Source organism: Berghia stephanieae, chromosome 11 (genome assembly GCF_034508935.2).
Source record: "Berghia stephanieae isolate SIO BIC M18660-M18661 chromosome 11, UCSD_Bste_1.3, whole genome shotgun sequence".
NCBI lineage: Eukaryota > Metazoa > Mollusca > Gastropoda > Nudibranchia > Aeolidiidae > Berghia > Berghia stephanieae.
In genome coordinates this window covers 38020732-38040991 of record NC_088370.1, presented here as the reverse complement: position 1 = coordinate 38040991, position 20260 = coordinate 38020732, and the positions used below count along the sequence as shown (strand labels likewise).

The 20260-nt window shown below is 35.9% G+C and overlaps 2 protein-coding genes across 10 annotated transcripts in view; one reads left to right on the top strand and one right to left on the bottom strand.

Annotated features, from left to right (window-relative positions):
- The window catches only part of LOC144956870 (uncharacterized), a 28053-nt gene extending 25978 nt beyond the window's left edge, over positions 1-2075 (top strand). For all 8 annotated transcript variants that reach the window (XM_078887658.1, XM_078887654.1, XM_078887660.1 and 5 more), the window contains one exon: positions 513-2075. In XM_078887658.1, coding sequence (XP_078743784.1) covers positions 513-743 — 231 coding nt within the window. In that variant the 3' untranslated portion in view covers positions 744-2075. The remainder of the gene's footprint in view (positions 1-512) is intronic.
- Positions 2076-9895: 7820 nt separating this feature from the next.
- Positions 9896-20260, bottom strand: part of LOC144956613 (uncharacterized) — a 33333-nt gene continuing 22968 nt past the window's right edge. For both annotated transcript variants that reach the window (XM_078887231.1, XM_078887230.1), the window contains exons 5-9: positions 18662-19115; positions 16511-16654; positions 13490-13617; positions 11570-11759; positions 9896-10910 (exon numbers count right to left, since the gene is read on the bottom strand). In XM_078887231.1, coding sequence (XP_078743357.1) covers positions 10744-10910; positions 11570-11759; positions 13490-13617; positions 16511-16654; positions 18662-19115 — 1083 coding nt within the window. In that variant the 3' untranslated portion in view covers positions 9896-10743. The remainder of the gene's footprint in view (positions 10911-11569; positions 11760-13489; positions 13618-16510; positions 16655-18661; positions 19116-20260) is intronic.

Genomic DNA, 20260 nt, shown 5'->3' with positions numbered 1-20260 from the left:
ACCGAGAAGCTGAGTACTGGTACTGAGAGAAAGAGAGGAGAAAAGAGGTCTCAGTGTCATTAACGACACTCAGTCTCGGTACTAGGGCTGAGACCATGGGATTAGTCAGAAAGCTTGTGATGACAGGTAGATCATCTCGCACATAGTGGGGTGATTATGGGAAGTGTTTCTCGTAAACCTGTCAGTTGAAAGCCAAGTAGTATCAGGAATTCCCAGTACCATTTATCGGTACCAGTAATGATGACCCCGACCTTTCATAACCTGTAATTTCTCGGTACTGAGAAATGCTGGTGCCGCCTGGGCCTATTGCCTGCTCCGCTCATGTCATTGACAAATGAACAAAGTTGCTTAACACCTATAACATTTTTGATATTACAAAAAAGAAGTGGCTCTCAATACATAAATAAATGAATAAATCTATTCATTAGATTAATCTGAGTCGTCAATTCAAGGTCACGTGGTGTAAAGTAGATATATTTATTGTTTTTAAAAATTTCTGTCTCATTTCCAAGGCGTTGCTACAAGGTGGGGCGTCCAAGGTGAGTGCGTACGTCACTCACGCCGTGTTCCCGAATGAGTCATGGAAAAATTTCACGGAAGGAAATCCTCAATTTGAGCATTTCTGGATCACGAACTCCATCCCTCACGCCGAGGCCATTGCTTCCCATTCACCCTTCAGGTTGCTCTCCCTGTCAGCAGTCATAGCTGAGAATCTGCTGGGATTTGATCTGATGCCTTCCTAGTAGAAATGTATGTACTCAGGATTTTCATTTGAGAAGATGTGCCAAGAGGTTGTTTCATTTCATAATGAGTGATTGAATTTAATTGAATTGATTTTTAAATTTCTTTTTTGTCTGAATTTGCTGCTTATAACTCAGAGTACATAGGAGTAAAAGCAAATTCAAAATAAGAATAAATAATTAAAGTTTTATGTTCTCTCTCCAGCCTTTAAATTGTCAATCTTTGGCAAACAAAATATAAAAACATCAACACTAGTAAGGACACGACATAATATTTACTCAAACATCCTCACATTTTCTCAGATTTTTTGACTCGCGTTAAGAATTAGAATTTAAGTTCTTAGTTTAAATTATGGAAATTAAATTTTAAAGACCCACTAAAATAAAAAGCTTTGGGTTAAGAAAAACTGCATCCAAAACATTTACATTTTTTTACCATCCCATAAAGATATAAGGTTTTTAAATTGACTAAAAGAGGAAGTTTCTCTTATGCGTGCTGGCAAACTGTTCCACAACACCACAAGCAAGGAACAAAATTATTGCAATATTGCAATTTTCTAAATTTACAAGATGTCAATAAAACATTGTGTACAGGAATGGAACGTTTGCTTTTGTTGCAGATGCCTTGGTCTGTGTATGATATTTATGACCCACTGTTCATAATCATTATTAAGTCAGAATGAACCAGAACCAGATGTTGTTCTATTGTGGGTCCTTTGACCTCCCATGGTGGGCAGGAGGTTACTTGCTCTGTCTTCTATCCCCTTCTGTCTGTTTTACGACTTTCTTTCTGTCTTTGTATTGGAATGAGATTGCTTGATTTGTCCTGGCCCTCGCCGGGGTCCTTAGCTGAGGGGGTAGCAGTCAAATGTTTAGTATTATTTTGAGAGATGATGTTTTTTTCCCCTTGTAAAAACCATCTCTCTGTTATTTATTGTCATGTATTCTGTTTTGGATATCTTTTGTAAACATTTGAGTGTGTTCCTGTTAGTGGGATCCTGTGCTGGTGTCTGGATGAGACTTTTAGGTGATCTCAAGCTAAGGACATTGAAGGTATGCTCTTGGAATCTACATCTGTCCCCTATTTGAATCTGTTCCCCTTTGTCTTACTTTTCCTTTTAATTGTAATTCTATAATCTTTTTCTTATCACTATCTTATTTTCTTCCTTTTTACTGACACTGAAATGACTTAAATGTGTCGCAAGCGAAAAAAGAACACAATACCAAACTTTTAAAAACAAACACAAACCAGATGTTGTAAAGTGATTTTCAAGTTAAAATGATAGAATTATTATTTAAAAGATTGTTTATTCTTCTCAATTAAAAAAGATAAAACTTTTAAAAAAAGCTTTAGCATTTATATGAATCAATATCTACTAAAGCTAGAGGTGCCTAAATGAGCCAATAAAATGGAGATAAAAAATAAAGTGATTAGATGTGACTCATATATAAGGGAACAACACATTGTGTTGTTCCCTTATATATGAGTCACGTCTACTCACTTTATTTTTTATCTCCAATATCTACTAAACATGCTCAGAGCCACAGCAATACGTAACATGTAGAATTAGACATGACATGGTATTACAAAAAAAATAAAATTATGACAGAATCAACACTCATTTGAAATACGGTTTTGTTACTAAAATAATATAATCATAAATTTTGGGTTTAAACTCTTTTCTCGAGTTTGGTTACATCACTTGTATTAAAGTGTTGAGTGGTTTACATAATAATATGTTATTGGCATCGATACTTATGGATTTTTTGCTGTTTTTTGTTGTTGTTGTTGTTATTGTATCTACTTATTTAGTTATTTATTTATTTTTATTTTCATTTTTGTTGAATATAAATTTTGTTATGAATTCCTCGATACTGCTTTCAGCAGTATAGGGACCATCCCATGTCTAGATCTTGAAAGTGTATAGAAAGTTCCACAAAGAACTTTATTTCTTTGCAAACCCATTTTGAAAGTTCTAATCAGTTTAGAAGGGTCTTTAATTCTTGAAATCGTGGCAACGTTTTTGATAGGTAAGATGATTTTAGACAAAGCTGGTTTTCTTTATATTTTGTAATGCTCAGGCTCCATTTTGTAGGATACATTATAATGGGGAGATTTAAAAAAAAGAGTTAATAAGAAAATTTTGTTTATCTATTTGTTTTGAAAAATTTATTTCGTAATGTTTTTTTGTAATCAGAGTAGCTTTTTGAAGTTTCAGTTGAATTCATTACTTGTTTCAAAAATACAGGTCAAAATGAGTGTACTGGAATTATGAAACGAACTAAATATCTGTTAATGATTGTTGAAAGTACATAGTTATAGTCGGGCGTCTAATCAAATGGTTTTTAAACAATTATTACTGTCCATTTAACCATTGCAGAAAACGGAATAATCTCGAGCTCCATGAGCCTTATAACTCTAAAGGACTGCTCCAAATTCTTTTTAAATTTCGTTATTTTATAATTTAATTGCCAAGACGGGTTTGACTAAATACATCAAATGTCAATGACTTTCTGTGGTTTGTTTGTTTGTTTTGTTTATTTTTCTTCAAGACTTGACATTGTGATTACTGTGCCATTTTAGTTCCTTATTTTTTGTTGGTTTATTTAAAAAATTTTAATTTTGTTGTTATGTATTTTTTACATTTTACAGTCAAGGTTTGCTTTTATTCTAACCCTGAAAACTGTTTTTGCAATTCGATTCAATAGTCTGATGTCACGTCGCCCAGCAACGGCGAGCAGCGTGGTTCTTCTAAACAAAGAAAATCGGTACTTTTTATTCTTCATGCTGGCTAGAACTTTTCATATGTCTTGTGATCAGAATGTAGAACAGTCAAAAAACATGATCATATTTATGCTCGTCGGAGAAATATTTCATAAGGGCGTCCGCCATTGTTCCGATAGTTCAGAGCCAGTTACTAAGTTACTATGCGTCATTACGAGGGAAGTGACGTCACGACTGTTGAATCATATTGTCACCAAGTAATAGATAACAACTATAACTATACAACTGTAACTACAACTATAACTCGCTGTTGATGGGTTCAGCCTCAACTGTATGTATTTAATTTATTGATTTTTACTTAAAACTTTGTAATATTTTAAGTAATAGAAATTACAAAGGGTTTCATTAAAGCCAGAGTTGTGTGTTGCTGATGTACGGGTTTTTTTTTTGGAGGGGAATTTATTGATTTTACTGAAGACTCTTTGGGTGCCATTTTAAGCATTTGAAATCATGTCCGTGGACCTGATGGCTGATATTTGTAAAGTGTTTACGAGTCAGATGTGCTAACAGTCATCTCGATTGATTATCATTATTATTATTATTATTATTATTATATTATTATTATTATTATTATATATTATTATTATTATTATATTCATCATCTATCATCATCATCATTATTATTATTATTATATATATTATTATTATTATTATTATTATTATTATTATTATTATTATTATTATTATTATTATTATTATTATTATCTGTATTATTATTATTAGTTTTTAAAAATTCTTCTTCTTCTTTCTTCTTTTTCTTCTTCTTCTTCTTCTTCTTCTTCTTCTTCTTCTTCTTCTTCTTCTTCTTCTTCTTCTTCTCTTCTTCTTCTTCTTCTTCTTCTTCTTCTTCTTCTTCTTCTTCTTCTCTTTATTATTTTATTACCTTTATTATTATTATTATTATTATTATTTATTATTATTATTATTATTATTATTATTATTATTATTATTATTATTATTATTATTATTATTATTATTGCTTTATCCTTAAAGATGGGGATAAATGTTAGCACTCAGTTTTCTTACTTGGATAATATGGGAGACTCCAGTTGATATCAGACGCTTCTTTGATGATTGACACCCCTGAATGAAATACCTCTTGGAAAACGGGCAGCTTTTTACTCCTTTGACCATTTTTTTTTCCTTTTCAGATAACACATTTGATTCGTAAATACTCTACACAATGACATATTTCATATTTATGTAATTATTCATTCATATTAATATTGATAACCAGTTTTATTTTAATCTTTCTTTTTTTTCCATTGTTATAATATCATGATGGTATTATATAAACGTCACATAGCGTTTTACAAATTCAATGTGATAAATTTTATTACTGGATGGCCTTTTTTTTTTACATTAAATTTTTACATTTACTCAAATTTTAAATACTATGGTGTCTGGTCCTTATGTGTGTTTGTGTCTTTTGTGTGTGTGTGTGTGTGTGTGTGTGTGTGTGTGTTAAATTATATATTAAATTAATGGGATAAGTGTTTGGTCTTTGCGAAAACATTCATTCGGCAACTGGATATTTCAGTAAGAGTGGGAATTCAGCATGACACAGAGGTATAGAATTCGCTATCCTTTAGATGGAATGAACTTGGCGTCATTCAGCTCTTTGTTGTTTTTACACAGCCATTTTGGTGATTAGTTCTCACAAGATAATATCAATTAATCAGACTATAAACGTTCAATGTTATACATAGTTTTGCGTGTTGGTACGTTATATCTTGCTGGCAGATGTTGTGAGGATTTGACCTAAATGCATAGCATCAATTAGTTGGAGGCTGGTTTGCTCACACTTATATTCACTTTGAAACTTGGGTTCGTAACTTAGTACTTTCCCCTAGCTCACAATCACAAGGAGTGCTCCTTTTACGGGTGCATATCATTTCACCACCAATTGCGTCTATGTGGTCTTGTGGTATTACACTCGCTTTCAGATCGGAAGGTCCTGGGTTTGAGCCTTGCTCAGCGCATAGTTGAGTCCTTGAAAAAGGCTCTTTACTCACATTCTCTCACCATACTCAGGTGTAAAATGAGTACCTGGCTGTTAACAGCGTTGTCTCTGTCTAAAAAAATTATAATATCCCCTTACAGTTACAGGCATCGTGTTTTGTCCTAAATAAATGTTAAATGTTGCAGTTGGACAGGGACCCCTTGTAAAGCGCATTGAGCACGTTTAGTTGATATTCAAAGCTCTTTTTTTTCAATTGCCCTCAAGTTCAAGCCAAATTGAATCACTGCGGTCCTTGTACTGAGCTACTCTGATTCCAGAAGGGGGCACAATTCAGAGATTGGGCGACTTTGAACGAGTGCTGTCCCTTTGGTGAGGAGATAAAAAAATAAAGTGAGTAGATGTGACTCATATATAAGGGAACAACACAAAACAAACAACGTTTCGGCCCTTGGCCTTCGTCAGGAGACAGTAAACACAAACACAAATATGTAAATTTACAAAATAATTGATATTGAACTTGAACACGTAACAGACACACAAATACATGGAGTAGTAAAACCAAAGCTAGAGGTGCCTAAATGAGCCACTAAAATGGAGATAAAAAAATAAATAAAGTGAGTAGATGTGGCTCATATATAAGGGAACAACACAAAACAAACAACGTTTCGGCCCTTGGCCTTCGTCAGGAGACAGTAAACACAAACACAAATATGTAAATTTACAAAATAATTGATATTGAACTTGAATATTTTGTAAATTTACATATTTGTGTTTGTGTTTACTGTCTCCTAACGAAGGCCAAGGGCCGAAACGTTGTTTGTTTTGTGTTGTTCCCTTATATATGAGTCACATCTACCCACTTTATTTTTTTATCTCCCTTTGGTGAGATAACTTGATTTTGCTGGGTGGGGATCCTGACCTCCCATAGCGGGCAGGGAGGTACACACTGTGTCTTCTATCCCCTTATATCTGTTTTCCAACATGCTTTCTGTCTTTGTCTTGGAATGAGATTACTTGTTTTTTTCCTGGCCCTCGCCGGAGTCCTAGCTGGGAGGGAAACAGTCAAATGCATAGTTACTGTTTTGGGAGATGATATTTTTTTCCTTGTAAATCATCTCGCTGTTATGTATTATTCTGTTTGTTATTTTCAATGTATAATGTAGGCATTTGAGTGTACTCCTCTTTGCTGGATTTTGTGCTTGTGTCCAAATGAGACTTATAGGTGATCTCAAACTAAGTACATTGGTGGTGAGCTGTTGGAATCTACATCTGCTCCCTATTTGTTCCCATTTCCCCTTTGTCTTACTTTCTCTTAGGTGCTTTTTAATTGTAATTCTAGAACTTTTTACTATCCCACTTTCTTCCTTTTTACTGGCGCTGATATAACCTAAATGTGTTGCAAGCGCCGTAAAACCCTTAAAAACAAAACAAACAAACAACTTGATTTTGCCTGAGCCCTGAAGGAAATAGTCCGCTGCAAGTGTGTACAGTGGAATCCTGATAAAGCCAACACAGCCGGACCATAAACATCGGTTGACTTTTATCCATCATCAATGGAACACATTTAGATAAAGGACAGAACCTGGGTGGCCTGGCCTCCCATAGTGGGCAGGGTGGCAGTTACTTTGTCTTCTATCCCCTTATATCTGTTTTCAAATTTGCTTTCTGTCTTTGTCTTGGAATGAGATTACTTGGTTTTGCCCTGGCTGTCGTGCTTTGCTGGGAGGGAAACAGTCAAATGCATAGTTATCGTTTTGGGAGGTGATAAATTTTCCTTAAGCCATCTCTGTTATGTATTGGTATGTTTGTTGTTTTGAATGTATAATGTAAGCATTTTAGTGTATTCCTCTTGGTGGGATCTTGTGCTGGTGTCTGTGTGAGACGTGTAGGGGATCTCAAACTAAGTACATTGATGACGTGCTCTTGGAATCTACTTCCGTCGCTGGGTGGGGTTCCTGACCTCCCATAGTGGGCATGGATGTACATACTGTGTCTTCTATCCCCTTATAACTGTTTTCCAACGTGCTTTCTGTCTTTGTCTTGGGATGAGATTACTTGTTTCTGTCCTGGCCCTGGCTGGGAGGGAAACAGTCAAATGTATAGTTAGTTTTGAGAGATGATATTTTTTTCCTTGTAAATCATCTCTTTGTTATGCACTGTATTATGTTTTGTTTACATGTTATATACGATTTGTAAACATTTGAGTGTATTCCTCTTATTGGGGACCTGTACTTGTGTCTGGATGAGACTTTCAGGCCATCTCAAGCTAAGTACACTGATAGTGTGCTCTTGGAATCTACATCTGTTCCCTATTTGAACCAATTCCCCTTTGTCTGTCTTATTCTTGGATGCTTTAATTGTAATTCTAGAACTTTTTACTATCCCATTTTTTCCCCCTTTTTACTGGCGCTGATATAACCTAAATGTGTTGCAAGCGCCGTAAAACACTTAAAAACAAACTACTTCTGTCGTCTATTTGAACTACTCCCTTAGTCTTACTTTTTCCTCAAATCTTTTTAATCGTACATCTAGAATCTTTTCACTATCCAATTTTCTTCCATTTTACTGGCGCTGATTTGACCTAAATGTGTTGCAAGCGTCGTAAAACCCATAAAAACATAAAACAAAAGATTATACCATCTGTAATGAATGTAAGAGAGACAATCCATGTCTTACTCTTTATGATATGAATGATTGTATTGATTATGCCCCTTTGCATATCATATTATTTAAACGACTATATAGGAGGCAAGCCATTTCTTTTTTTTGGAGCTTTTTATATAGCGCAATATCCACTTAACGTGCTCAAAGCGCTTTACAAGGGGTCCCTGGTCAACAGCAACATTTAACATGTAGGACGAGACATGACGCCTGTTAGGCGATATTACAATTTTTCTGACAAAGACAACGCTTCTAACGGCCAGGTATTCATTTTACACATGAGTACGGTGAGAGAATGTGAGTAAAGAGTCTTTTCCAAGGACTCAACTATGCGTCGAGCGAGGCTCGAACCCAGGACCTTCCGATCCGAAAACGAGTGTCATACCACAAGACCACATAGCCGCACAGGTTTTTTACTCTTAACTATGTGAATGTTTTTATTGATTATGCCCCTTTGTGTATCATGCACTGTAACCGTGAGTTGATGAATGATGAATGCCTGGGAAGACTTCGGACGCTCGACTCACAATTCTACACGAATAGATCGTGGCGGTAGATCTAAGTAGGTGATATGTTTATTTACCAACCATTTTTCTTGTTGCTAAATTATACAAATAATAATTTCGCTTCAGAAAAAATTACTCGTAGTTCCTATCTCTCTATTACAATAAGATTGATACCATGAAAAACAGAATCGGCCCACAAATAAGGGAGTTATAAATTATTCATAATAATTTTTTAAGTCACAATAATTGTCATCAAAGTCACTTTTTATCACCAAAGTCGTAATTTTTGTCCGATTTTTACCAAACCAAGTGCAATGTCAACGATTTACACCCGCGAATAAGAAAGGATCAAATCGCAATTTCTCCAACATATTTTATTTTCGTGGCAAAATGATAAATATCAAAGCATAGTTATTTAATCCTAACCGTTTTCATCTTCTAACGTGAAAGGCCAGCTCTCCATCTACGTTCTGAATTGTTGTGACGAAAGAACGGGAAGGAAAATTTGATCACGTGTTCGTTCGTATAACTTGAGGAGTGCAATCGCTAACTTGGTTTTCTTTGTTTTGTTTTTCTTTTACTATTTTTATAAATATATCTTTTAATGTGTTGATTTTGTGTGTATATTTATTGGCAAACACCTTATTTTAAGCTGGTTCATTAAACTAGAAAAGTCAACTCTGACTATGTATCCATTTGTCAAGTCTTGAATTCTTTCCCTGTTTCTTTCTAAATACATAACAAAAATAAAAATAAAAATTAATTGAAATAATAACAACAACAATAATATAATAATAGTAATAATAATAATAATAATAATAATAATAATAATAATAATAATAATAATAATAATAATAATAATAATAATAATAATAATAATAAAATAATAATAATAATAATAATAATAATAATAATAATAATAATAATAATAATAATAATAATAATAATAATAATAATAATAATATAATAATAATAATAATAATAATATATAATAATAATAATAATAATAATAATAATAATAATAATAATAATAATAATAATAATAATAATAATAATAATAATAATAATAATTAATAATAATAATAATAATAATAATAATAATAATAATAATAATAATAATATAATAATATAATAATGATAATAATAATAATAATAATAATAATAATAATAATAATAATAATAATAATAAATAATAATAATATAATAATAATAATAATAATAATAATAATAGTAATAATAATAATAATAATGCGCACACAACTACCAGGACTGACAGGCATCCAGAGCCCTTTATGGCAAATTTCAATTTCAAAAGTGGCCACATAGAACCTCTCGTGGCCAAATAGTACTATCACTCTGACTCCCCAGTAAAGCCTCATCATCATTAAAACTAACCAAAAATCGACTAGGTTAATAAAAATCGATTTTGAGAAATAATCCTTTTAAGATATTTTATGACAAAAGCACGATTCTCCATTCTGACCAAATTACCTATCTGACAGCTCTTATTAAGACTGTAAATAATGACGAAAACAATTTGGCATGGAGACGTGTCAGATGAAAACAGAATATAAAGTCATGGGGTCAGTGACAAAATCAGGAGTCGAGTAAGATTCAATAGTCTGATGTCACTTCCGCCTAGCAACCAGCAGCTTGATTCTAAACAAAGCAAATCGGTACTTTATATTCTTCCTACTGGCTAGAACTTTTCACATGTTATGTGATCAGAATGTATAAAAGTCAAAACATGATCAGATTTATAATGTTTTTATCCTCTGGATACACTTTTATGCTGGGCGGTAATGGAGATAATGACGTCCGCTAATTATGTTCCGATAGTTTAGAACCAGTTACTATGCGTCATTACGAGGGAAGTGACGTCACAACTGTTGAACCCTATTGACACGACACCTTCAGCCTGACCGGAAGAGAGAGAGAGAGAGAGAGAGAGAGAGAGAGAGAGAGAGAGAGAGAGGACAGCGAATGGTCGCACGATCGACTCAGATATCCAGCCACAAACACACACACACACAAATACACAAATGTAGCTTGGTACCAATCATGCGCCTCTCTCTGATTAAAACTACACTACAAATCACGCACTGTTGATTCAATCGGGAATGGTTCTGGGGTCAAGTAAAACGTATCTCTGACCCTGTTGAGGTCAGCGTTGTAAACAGAAGGGAATGTTAGTCTGGAAGTTTTGACGATTGAAATTAGTACATAAAGGACGAGTTCTCTGGCTAGATCCTCACCTGTGAGAAAATAAAATAAAAATGATAAATACAACCAAAAAAAAAAAAATAAAAACCCCCCAAAAAAAAAACAACCCCAAAACATAAAATAACTTTCAAACACCCCCCTCCCAAAAAATATAAACAAAATAAAATTCAGAAGAATCCCCCCCCCCCCCCATCATGAAGAAAAAAAAGTACCGATTTTTTTTTGTTTAGAGCCAAGAACCAAGCTGTTGGCTGCTGGGCGGACGTGACATCAGAATATTGAACCTATTGATGTAAGAAAATGTTCTAGGTCATGTAACTAAACACCAAGATGTGCAGCTATGTGGTCTAGTGGTTAGACACTCACTTTCGGATCGGAACGTCCTGGGCTCGAGCCTCAAGCGGCGCAAAGTTGAGTCATTGGAGAAGGCTCTTTACTCACATTCTCTCACCGTACTCAAGTGTAAAGTGAATACATGGCCCTTAACAGCGTTGTATGTCCGAAAAATTGCAATATCGTATAACAGGCGTTATGTCCCGTCCTACATGTTACATGTTGCTGTTGACCAGGGACCCCTTGTAAAGCACTTTGAGCACGTTTAGTGGATATTGCACTATATAAAAGCTCTTTTTAAAAGAGATGTGCCACAACTATTATGGTTAGATACTATAATTTACATACAAATACTCACCAATGCATCGTCTAGCACCCGTACTGAAGGGTACGTAACCCTTGATCGTTTTTACCACATTTGTTCCATCACGGCTGATAAAACGCTCAGGCCGAAAGTCAAGGGGATTCGAGAACAGACGAGGATCTCTTTGGATGGCGCAGTAATCAACGAGAAACTGGCTGCCTTTGGGGATGTCATAGCCACACAGCTGTGAGAAAATGGAAGAGAATGTTTAAGTCCCAATGAATCAATGTGAACAATGATGGAAGAGAGAGAGAGAGAGAGAGAGAGAGAGAGAGAGAGAGAGAGAGAGAGAGAGAGAGAGAATAATGTGTGGGTATTTGATATTTATAGTGTGTCTATAATGCTCTCTAGATCGATAGACAGACACAGAGATGGTTAGATAGGTCTATAGATGCATTTCTAGATTGTTATATGAACATATTCCAGCTGGACTCACACCATACCTTTGGATTTCACCCGATGGCACGTATAGTTATCTGAAGCAAGTTGGTGGCTTTTTTTTTTTTTGGGGGGGGGGGGGACATATCCTCTGAAGAGCTGACAATATACCAGCTAAGAAAATCATTAATACTTTTTTTAAAACCCTGTCTGGACACACAAAAGTAAAGGTAGACCACCCACGCCAAAGCACACTGTCATGAATAGAGACCTAAAACGCCTTTAAAATAATATATAGGTAGAAGACCACCCACGTCAAAACACACTGTCAAGAATAGAGACCTACTGACACAGACGATTAAAAGGCGACCGAAGCGTCCGGTTTGGATGATTCAGAAGCAAAGTGCCTTAAGTCAGTAAGCCAATATATATGTGCTATTCCAACAGGCAGATAAAAAAGTTCAAACGCCAGACTTACTGCACACCAAAACACTTTTCAGTTTTACCTCTGACATTTGACTTCGGATCGGAAGGTCCTGACTTCGAGTTCCGCCCTGAACGGCGCATAGTTTAGTCATTGGAAAAGGCTCCTTACTCACTTTCCCTCATCGTATTCAAACACAAAATGAGTATCTGGACATTAACAGCGTTGTCTCCATAGATAGCATGAAGTTGACGTCAGTCAAGTCTTTGTTATAGTTTTTTGTCATCCGCGTTCTCACTAAACTGTATTCAACAGACTATAAAAGTTCAAGGTTACACAGAGTTTTGTATGTTGGTCCGTTATTCTTCCGTATGGCAATGTTGTCAGTTTCTTAGCTAAGTGCATACTATCTATAGAAAAAAGTACGATTGCCTAACAGGCTGCGTCCTGTCTCGTCCTTTCATGTTTAAGTGTTACTGCTGGCTAGGGACCCCTTCCAAAGCGCGTTGAATACATTTAGTGGATTTATGACTGACTTACTGACTTAAGGCCTTTCGCTTCCTAATCATCCAATCGGGACGCCTTGGCTGCCTCTCTAATCATTCGTGTCATTTCCTTCCACTGTTCACGGTCTTTTGCTGTGGATGCTAATTTCGTAAGGTCTTCCTTTGATTTTAATACTTTGTTATTTTGAAGTGGATATAAATTGCGCTATATAAATGCGTACGTTATAGATTGGGCAAAATAGGAGTCAAGAGCAATTTCCAAGAAATCAACAGTCTGGGTTCAAACCACAGCAATCTTATTTTTACGGTTCGCACGCTAGACTTAACCAACTACACGGGGGAGGGGGGGGGGGGCAGCGTGGCTCAGCGGTACGGTCTTTGCTTCGTACCCGAAAGGTACCGAGTTCGATCACCTGCCGCTGCTCTGTGTGGCCTTGAGCAAGTCGCCTCGCCCTAGCTCAATTTACGGCGCTGCACTGTGGCTAACGCCTGGGTTATTCCAGTCTTTCCTTGGAATAGACCCTAAAACAAATTTCCACTATGGGAAGAATAAAGAGAAACTTAGTTTATTATTTATTTTACACACCAAACGCTTCTCTCACTGACCTGTGTACTCCTGACGGCTGTGTGCGTTAGTCCAAGTGGTAAAGGAGGATACAGCCGCCACACCTCTTGGACAAAGGCCTGTGTGTAAACCAGTCGCTCTAGATGTTTTTGGTCGGGGTCGTCTTCGCCTAAAATGGAAAGAGATTGAGAATAATAACTTGTGACCAATTGAAGTTATGCGTTTAGGTAAAATAATCACAGCATCCGCTAGCCGGATAAAATATCATACCGACACACAAAACTGTGTGTAAACTAGAACGTTTATGATTGATATAATTTAATGAGAGGTAATCACCAAAAAATGGCTGTCTTAAATCAATAACAAAGAACTGGGTGACGTCAATATCGTCCATTCTATAAGCTTTAGGGGGTTTGTATCTCTCCTTTTTTTTTCTTCTGTTTTTAGTTTTAGTTGTTTTTGTTCCTATTTAGTTTGGAGTTTGTTGTTTTTTTTTTGTTGTTGTTGTGTTGTTGTTGTTGTGTTTGTTTTTTTTTTTTATTTTTTTCTTTTGGACAACGGAGGGGGGGGGGGGGGGGGGGGGGGGGGACGGGGGGGGGGCGGGGGGGGGGGGGGGGGGGGGGTTGGTAGTTATTTTAGCTACCGAAGTCCTAATCTAAATATAGATCCAAATCCAAGTTGGCGTTCCATCGCTTTATAGATAGAATGAAGTTGACGTCAATCGAGCCTTTGTTATTGCTTATTGCCATCCGCGTTTATGAGCAATGCTCACTGAACTGTATTAACCCGACTATAAATGTTCATGGATACACACAGTATTGTGTGTTGACCCGTTATACTTCCTGATGGCAATGGTATGAGCTTCTTGGGCAAGCGCATACTATCTATATAGCAATGGTCCGACCACCTGTTTGGGTGGTCGAGGAGTTCAGATAAACTGGCAACCCGAGGAGGATTCGGTCAACTCCGGGCTCGTTCGGTTTATGTCTTAGCAACCAGTAGTCGGTTGTGTATAAACAATAACGTGAATGAAATCGACCCCTCGATGACCAATGGTGTCAAACTGCCAAATAGGTGACCAGTTATTACACAATGTTCTAGATCAGATTCTAAAAGTTGAAGTTGGCACAATGTGTTCTGTGTTGGTTCTTTTGATCAAGTGGTATAGATAGAATGCGCTTGGCCAAGGAGTTCACAACATTGCCATCCGGAAGTATAACGGACCAACACACAAACTCTGTGTAACCATGAACTTTTATAGTCTGGTTAATACAGTTTATGAGAACAACTCACAAACGCGGATGGCAAAAACAATAACAAAGGCCTGAGTGACGTCATCTGCATACTATCTATAGATAGTATGCGTTTGGCTAAGAAGCTCATAACATAGCCATTCGGAAGTATAAGGGACCAACACACAAAACTTTGTGTAACATTGGACGTTTATAGTAGTTTATAGTTTATATATACTGATGAGTGAGAAGTACTTATAAACGCGGATGTCAAAAACAATAACAAAGACCTGAGTGACGTCATCTTCGAACTATCTGTAGATAGTTCGAAGTTGACGTCACTCGGGTCTTTGTTATTGTTCTTTGCCATCTGCGTTTATGAATAATGTTCACTGAACTGTACTAACATGACTATAAACGTTCATGGATACACACATGTTTGTGTGTTGGTCCGTTATACTTCCGGATGGCAATGTTATGAGCTTCTTAGCCAAGCGCATACTATCTTTAGCAGTGAATATTGGTACTATGTGCTTAGCAATAAACAAAAAAAAAAACAAAAAAAAAAAAACCAAAAAAACAAAACAACAACAACAACAACAAAAAAAACAAAAAACAAAAACAAACATACACACACATTTTTCAAAACACAAAATTGTGTGTAACCTTCAATGTTTATAGTCTGATTGATAGAATTTAGTGAGAACCCATTAAAATGACTGGCGATAGCAAAATGCAAACAATATCTGAGTGACGTAAAATTCCTTCCTTCTATTTTACTTAATCCGACACACACACATGATGCAACTACGTGACTATCGTTACACATTGGACACACACCATCGATAGTATTACATGTGTAGTTTGTTGTTTACCTATCACTGCCATTGTTTATATTATGACGACTGTCCAAGAGGCGTGGTTATGGTCCCTTCCACAAGGTAGACACTTAGATAACCACGCCTCTCGGACAGCCGTCATAATGTAAACCATGGCAGTGATTTTGTTTTTGTTTGTTTGTTGCTTTAGGTCTCTTCCAACACAATTGAGGTTATATGAGAGACCGCTGAAACAAAAAAAAAACAAGAAATCTAACAAAAATAGTACAAATGTAAATCAAAATCATAACCTAAAGATATCATAAGCTAAATTATAAATAACCAAGAACAAACAGGCAGAAGATTTACAGAAAAAAAATATCCCTGTCAAAAATACAATCACAAACCAAAGAAGCAGGATAGGCTAGTAAAGAGAAGAAGAAACGACATCACTATCGGATCGTACACCCATGCGAACATCATAGGTATATGATTCAAGGGTGATGCTCCCATCCAACCACCCGCATGGCAGTGATTTTGTAACATAGCAAACTACACATGTTTTACTATCGATGGATTGTGTATAAGTAAAATACCCACTGTTCTACGGCTTGATCAAGAGAACCAACACAACAAATTATGTGTAAACTTAAACAGTTACCATATGGTCGAGAAAACCGTGTGATAACTAGTCACGCATTTGGCGGTATAAAAACAATAACAATGGTGAGAGAATGGTCGATTTCATTCACGTCATTGTTTATAAACAACCAACTATGTTTGTCCGAGCACGTGTGAAGGTGTGTCACTAATTCCATGTTTTGATTGGTCAAAACTCTACTGGTTAATTGCGATTGTTAGTTACTGGAATTTACACAAATAGTGTAATAGATCCCCCCCCCCCACCTCCCCCCCCCCACACACACACGCACAAACACTAACACACACACACGCACACACACAATTACACACTCAAATGCAATCACACAAACACATTATTACCAAATCTTACCGACTATGTTTATAACTTCCTCGTATATTTTGTCTTGCATCCCTGGGTAAGCACACATGATGTAGATGGCCCACAGTAGCGTTGATGCCGTGGGGCAGACCCCACCGTAGAAAACGTTGCAAACATTCTTAATGAGATGAATGTCTGTGGAAAAAAGATTGCAATTTTTGGCTGCTTGAATTTCAAATGAATTCTTAATGATCAATAAGAAAATCGAATAAAATAGAAGTTTTTATTTAAGAAGAAGAAGAAGAAGAAGAAGAAGAAGAAGAAGAAGAAGAAGAAGAAGAAGAAGAGAAGAAGAAGAAGAGAAGAAGAAGAAAAAGAGAAGAAGAAGAAGAGAAGAAGAAGAAGAAGAAGAAGAAGAGAGAAGAAGAAGAAGAAGAGAAAGAAGAAGAAGAAGAAGAAGAAGAGAAGAAAAGAGAAGAAGAAGAAGAAGAAGAGAAGAAGAAGAAAAGAAGAAGAGAAAAGAAGAAGAAGAAGAAAGAAGAAGAAGAAGAAGAAGAAGAAGAAAGAAGAAGAAGAAGAAGAAGAAGAGAAGAAGAAGGAAGAGAGAGAAGAGAAGAAGAAGAAGAAGAAGAAGAAGAAGAAGAAGAAGAAGAAGAAGAAGAAAGAAAGAAGAAAAGAAAGAAGAAGAAGAAGAAGAAGAAGAGAAGAAGAAGAAGAAGAAGAAGAAGAAGAGAGAAGAGAAGAAGGAAAGAGAAGAAGAAGAAGAGAAGAAGAAGAAGAAGAAGAAGAAGAAGAAGAAGAAGAAGAAGAAGGAAGAAGAAGAAGAAGAAGAAGAAGAAGAAGAAGAAGAAGAAGAGAAGAAGAAGAAGAAGAAGAAGAAGAAGAAGGAAGAAGAAGAAAGAAGAAGAGAAGAAGAGAAGAAAGAAGAAGAAGAAGAAGAAGAAGAAGAAGAAGAAGAGAAGAAGGAAGAAGAAGAAGAAGAAGAAGAAGAAGAAGAAGAAGAAGAAGAAGAAGAGAAGAAGAAGAAGAAGAAGAAGAAAGAAGAAGAAGAAGAGAAGAAGAAGAAGAAGAAGAAGAAGAAGAAGAAGAAGAAGAAGAAGAAGAAGAAGAAGAAGAAGAAGAAGAAGAAGAAGAAGAAGAGAAGAAGAAGAAGAGAAGAAGATGAAGAAGAAGAAGAAGAGAAGAAGAAGAAGAGAGAAGAAGAGAAATGAAGAAGTAAAAAGAAGTGAAGAGATAGAGAAGAAGAAGAATGAAGAAAGAATAGAAGAAGAAATGAGAGAATTGAAAGAGGAAGAGAAGAGAGAAAGAGAAGAGAAAGGAGAGTGGATGAAGATAAGTGAATGAAGAAAAATGATAGTGATGATGATGATGATAATGATGATGAAGATGATGATGATCATGATGATAATAATATTCAACACTTTTATTTATGAAACATCATCTATGTATCAATTATTTATTTATCCATTTATTATTCCTTTATTCATTCTCATTCATGTGTCGAATCATTTAATCATTCATTCATTTATACCATTATTCATCTATTTATATTTGTATAGAAATCATACTAGGGCCCTTGATATCCTAATTCGCTTCACACACAAAGGGACTACGATCGATCCCAGGTGCAGACGAGATTTTGTCCTCACAATCCGTTTCCCCCGTCCCCGCCTCTTGTCTAACACAGCAGTGATTGGGTAGCTGGGTCTGTCAGATATGGCAGTAATTTACTTTGCGGTAGACTAGCGTCCTATTCAAAGGATATCAAGAAAATGCTATTGTGTGTTGCACGCTATAATTTTGAGCTTTATTTATATAGCGTAATATCCACTAAATGTGCTCAAAGCGCTTTACAAGGGGTCCATGGCCAATAGTAACACTTAACATGTAGGACGAGACATGACCCCTGTTGGACGATATTATATTTTTTTTCGGCCAGGAACAACGCTGTTAACGGCCAGATACTCATTTTACACCTGAGTACGATGAGAGAATGTGAGTGAAGAGCCTTCTCCAGGGACTCAACTATGCGCCGAGCGAGGCTGGAACTCATGATTTCCAATCCGAAAACGAATTTCATACCACTAGACCACATAGCCGCACTACAGGAATCGGAATAAACTCCAGTTCAATGCGCCTAACAGCTCAGAAGGACTAAAAAAAAATAACCACATCAATCATTCATTCAACTCTTATTCTCACCTGTCATTTCCAAGGAAAAATCAACGTCTTTGAAAGCTGCGATTATTTTCTGCGCCAGGTTCTCCGGATGGTTAAAGTCCATCATTTTCTTCGTCAGTCTGTAGTTGTGATAGACATAATCTTCCACCACTTTACTGTCCACTTTGTGTTGACTAAATCTAGCCGTCGGCCATATTTTCAGAATAAATGGGTAAGCATCTTCAAAAAATCTGCCCAAGTTTTCATTTAACGAATCTATGTTTTGTATTACTGACTTAAGTTTTGATGGCATGATGTGTTTATCCGGTGTATTCTCTTCCCCAAAGCAGATTTTATGCATTATTTTGAACATGGATTCGTGGATTAGTTGATGGATGTCCAATCCATGGGATTGGATTATTTCTTTGGTTGCTTCTTTCATGACGTCATGGACATGTTTCCCCGTGGAGCCGAGTGATAAGTAGTTTCGAACTTCCTGGAAAAGGAGTAAAGATAAAAATAACCGGGTTGCTGAAACAATGTAGAGAGAACGAAGTTGACGTCATTCAGGTCTTTGCTATTGTTTTATTTTTTTCGTCATCCATCATTGTGAATACTTATCACTAAACGGTATTAACCAGACTATAAATGTTCATGGGTACACATGGTTTGTGTGTTGATCCTTTTTTCTTGTGGATGGTAATGTTGTGAGTTTATTAGCCAAGCGCATACTATCTATAGTATAGGCCAGAGCTATTCGTTCACACTGACGAATAGCCGCTTCTAAGGTCAGTACTGACTAAAAGTAGTTGATACATAGGGATATAAGACAAAATTATGTATTGTTGGTTTTGAAGACTGATGTTGTTTGAAACTTTTATTAGGTACTTTAGATATTTTATAAATCCTTCTTTCTTTATCGTTATTTTTGATATATGTGCGGCTATGTGGTCTAATGGTATGACAATCTCTTTCTGATCGGAAAGTCCTGGGTTCGAGCCTCCCTCGGCACATAGTTGACTCCTTGGAAAAGGCTCTTCACTCACATTCTCTCGCCATACTCAGGTATAAAATGAGTACCAGGCCGTCAAAGAGCGTCGTTCTGTCCGAAAGAAATGTAATATCGCCTATCAGGCGCCATGCCATACAAGTTAAGTGTTGCCTTTGGCATGGGACCCTTGTAAAGGGGCTTTGAGACTTCGAGTAGATATTGCGCTATATAAAAACTCTAATTTTAAAAATATATGGTAGAATGATTACACAATTAGTTGTCGTTTTCTAATTATCTGCATGCAGGTTTATTTGAAAGGGAGATTTATTATTACTTCTTTTTGAGTGTACTTCTAAAAGTTACAAGAGGGAAAATAACAAAGTACAAATCACTAGTACCAACTGGGTGGTAAGTTTTTTATAATTTTGACTTAAACATCTATTTTTAACATTTATGTCACCCTGAAAAATAATCGTTTTGGGACGCTGGTCGAATTTATTCGATTTTAGCATCTAAACCAACTAGACAAACCCCAAACCAAAAACAAAATCCATACAAAAACCACATGAAAAACTAATCAAAATAAAAAATAAATAAGCAAGCAAAACAGAACTTAAAAAACTCCAACAAGATTGAAAACAACAACAAAA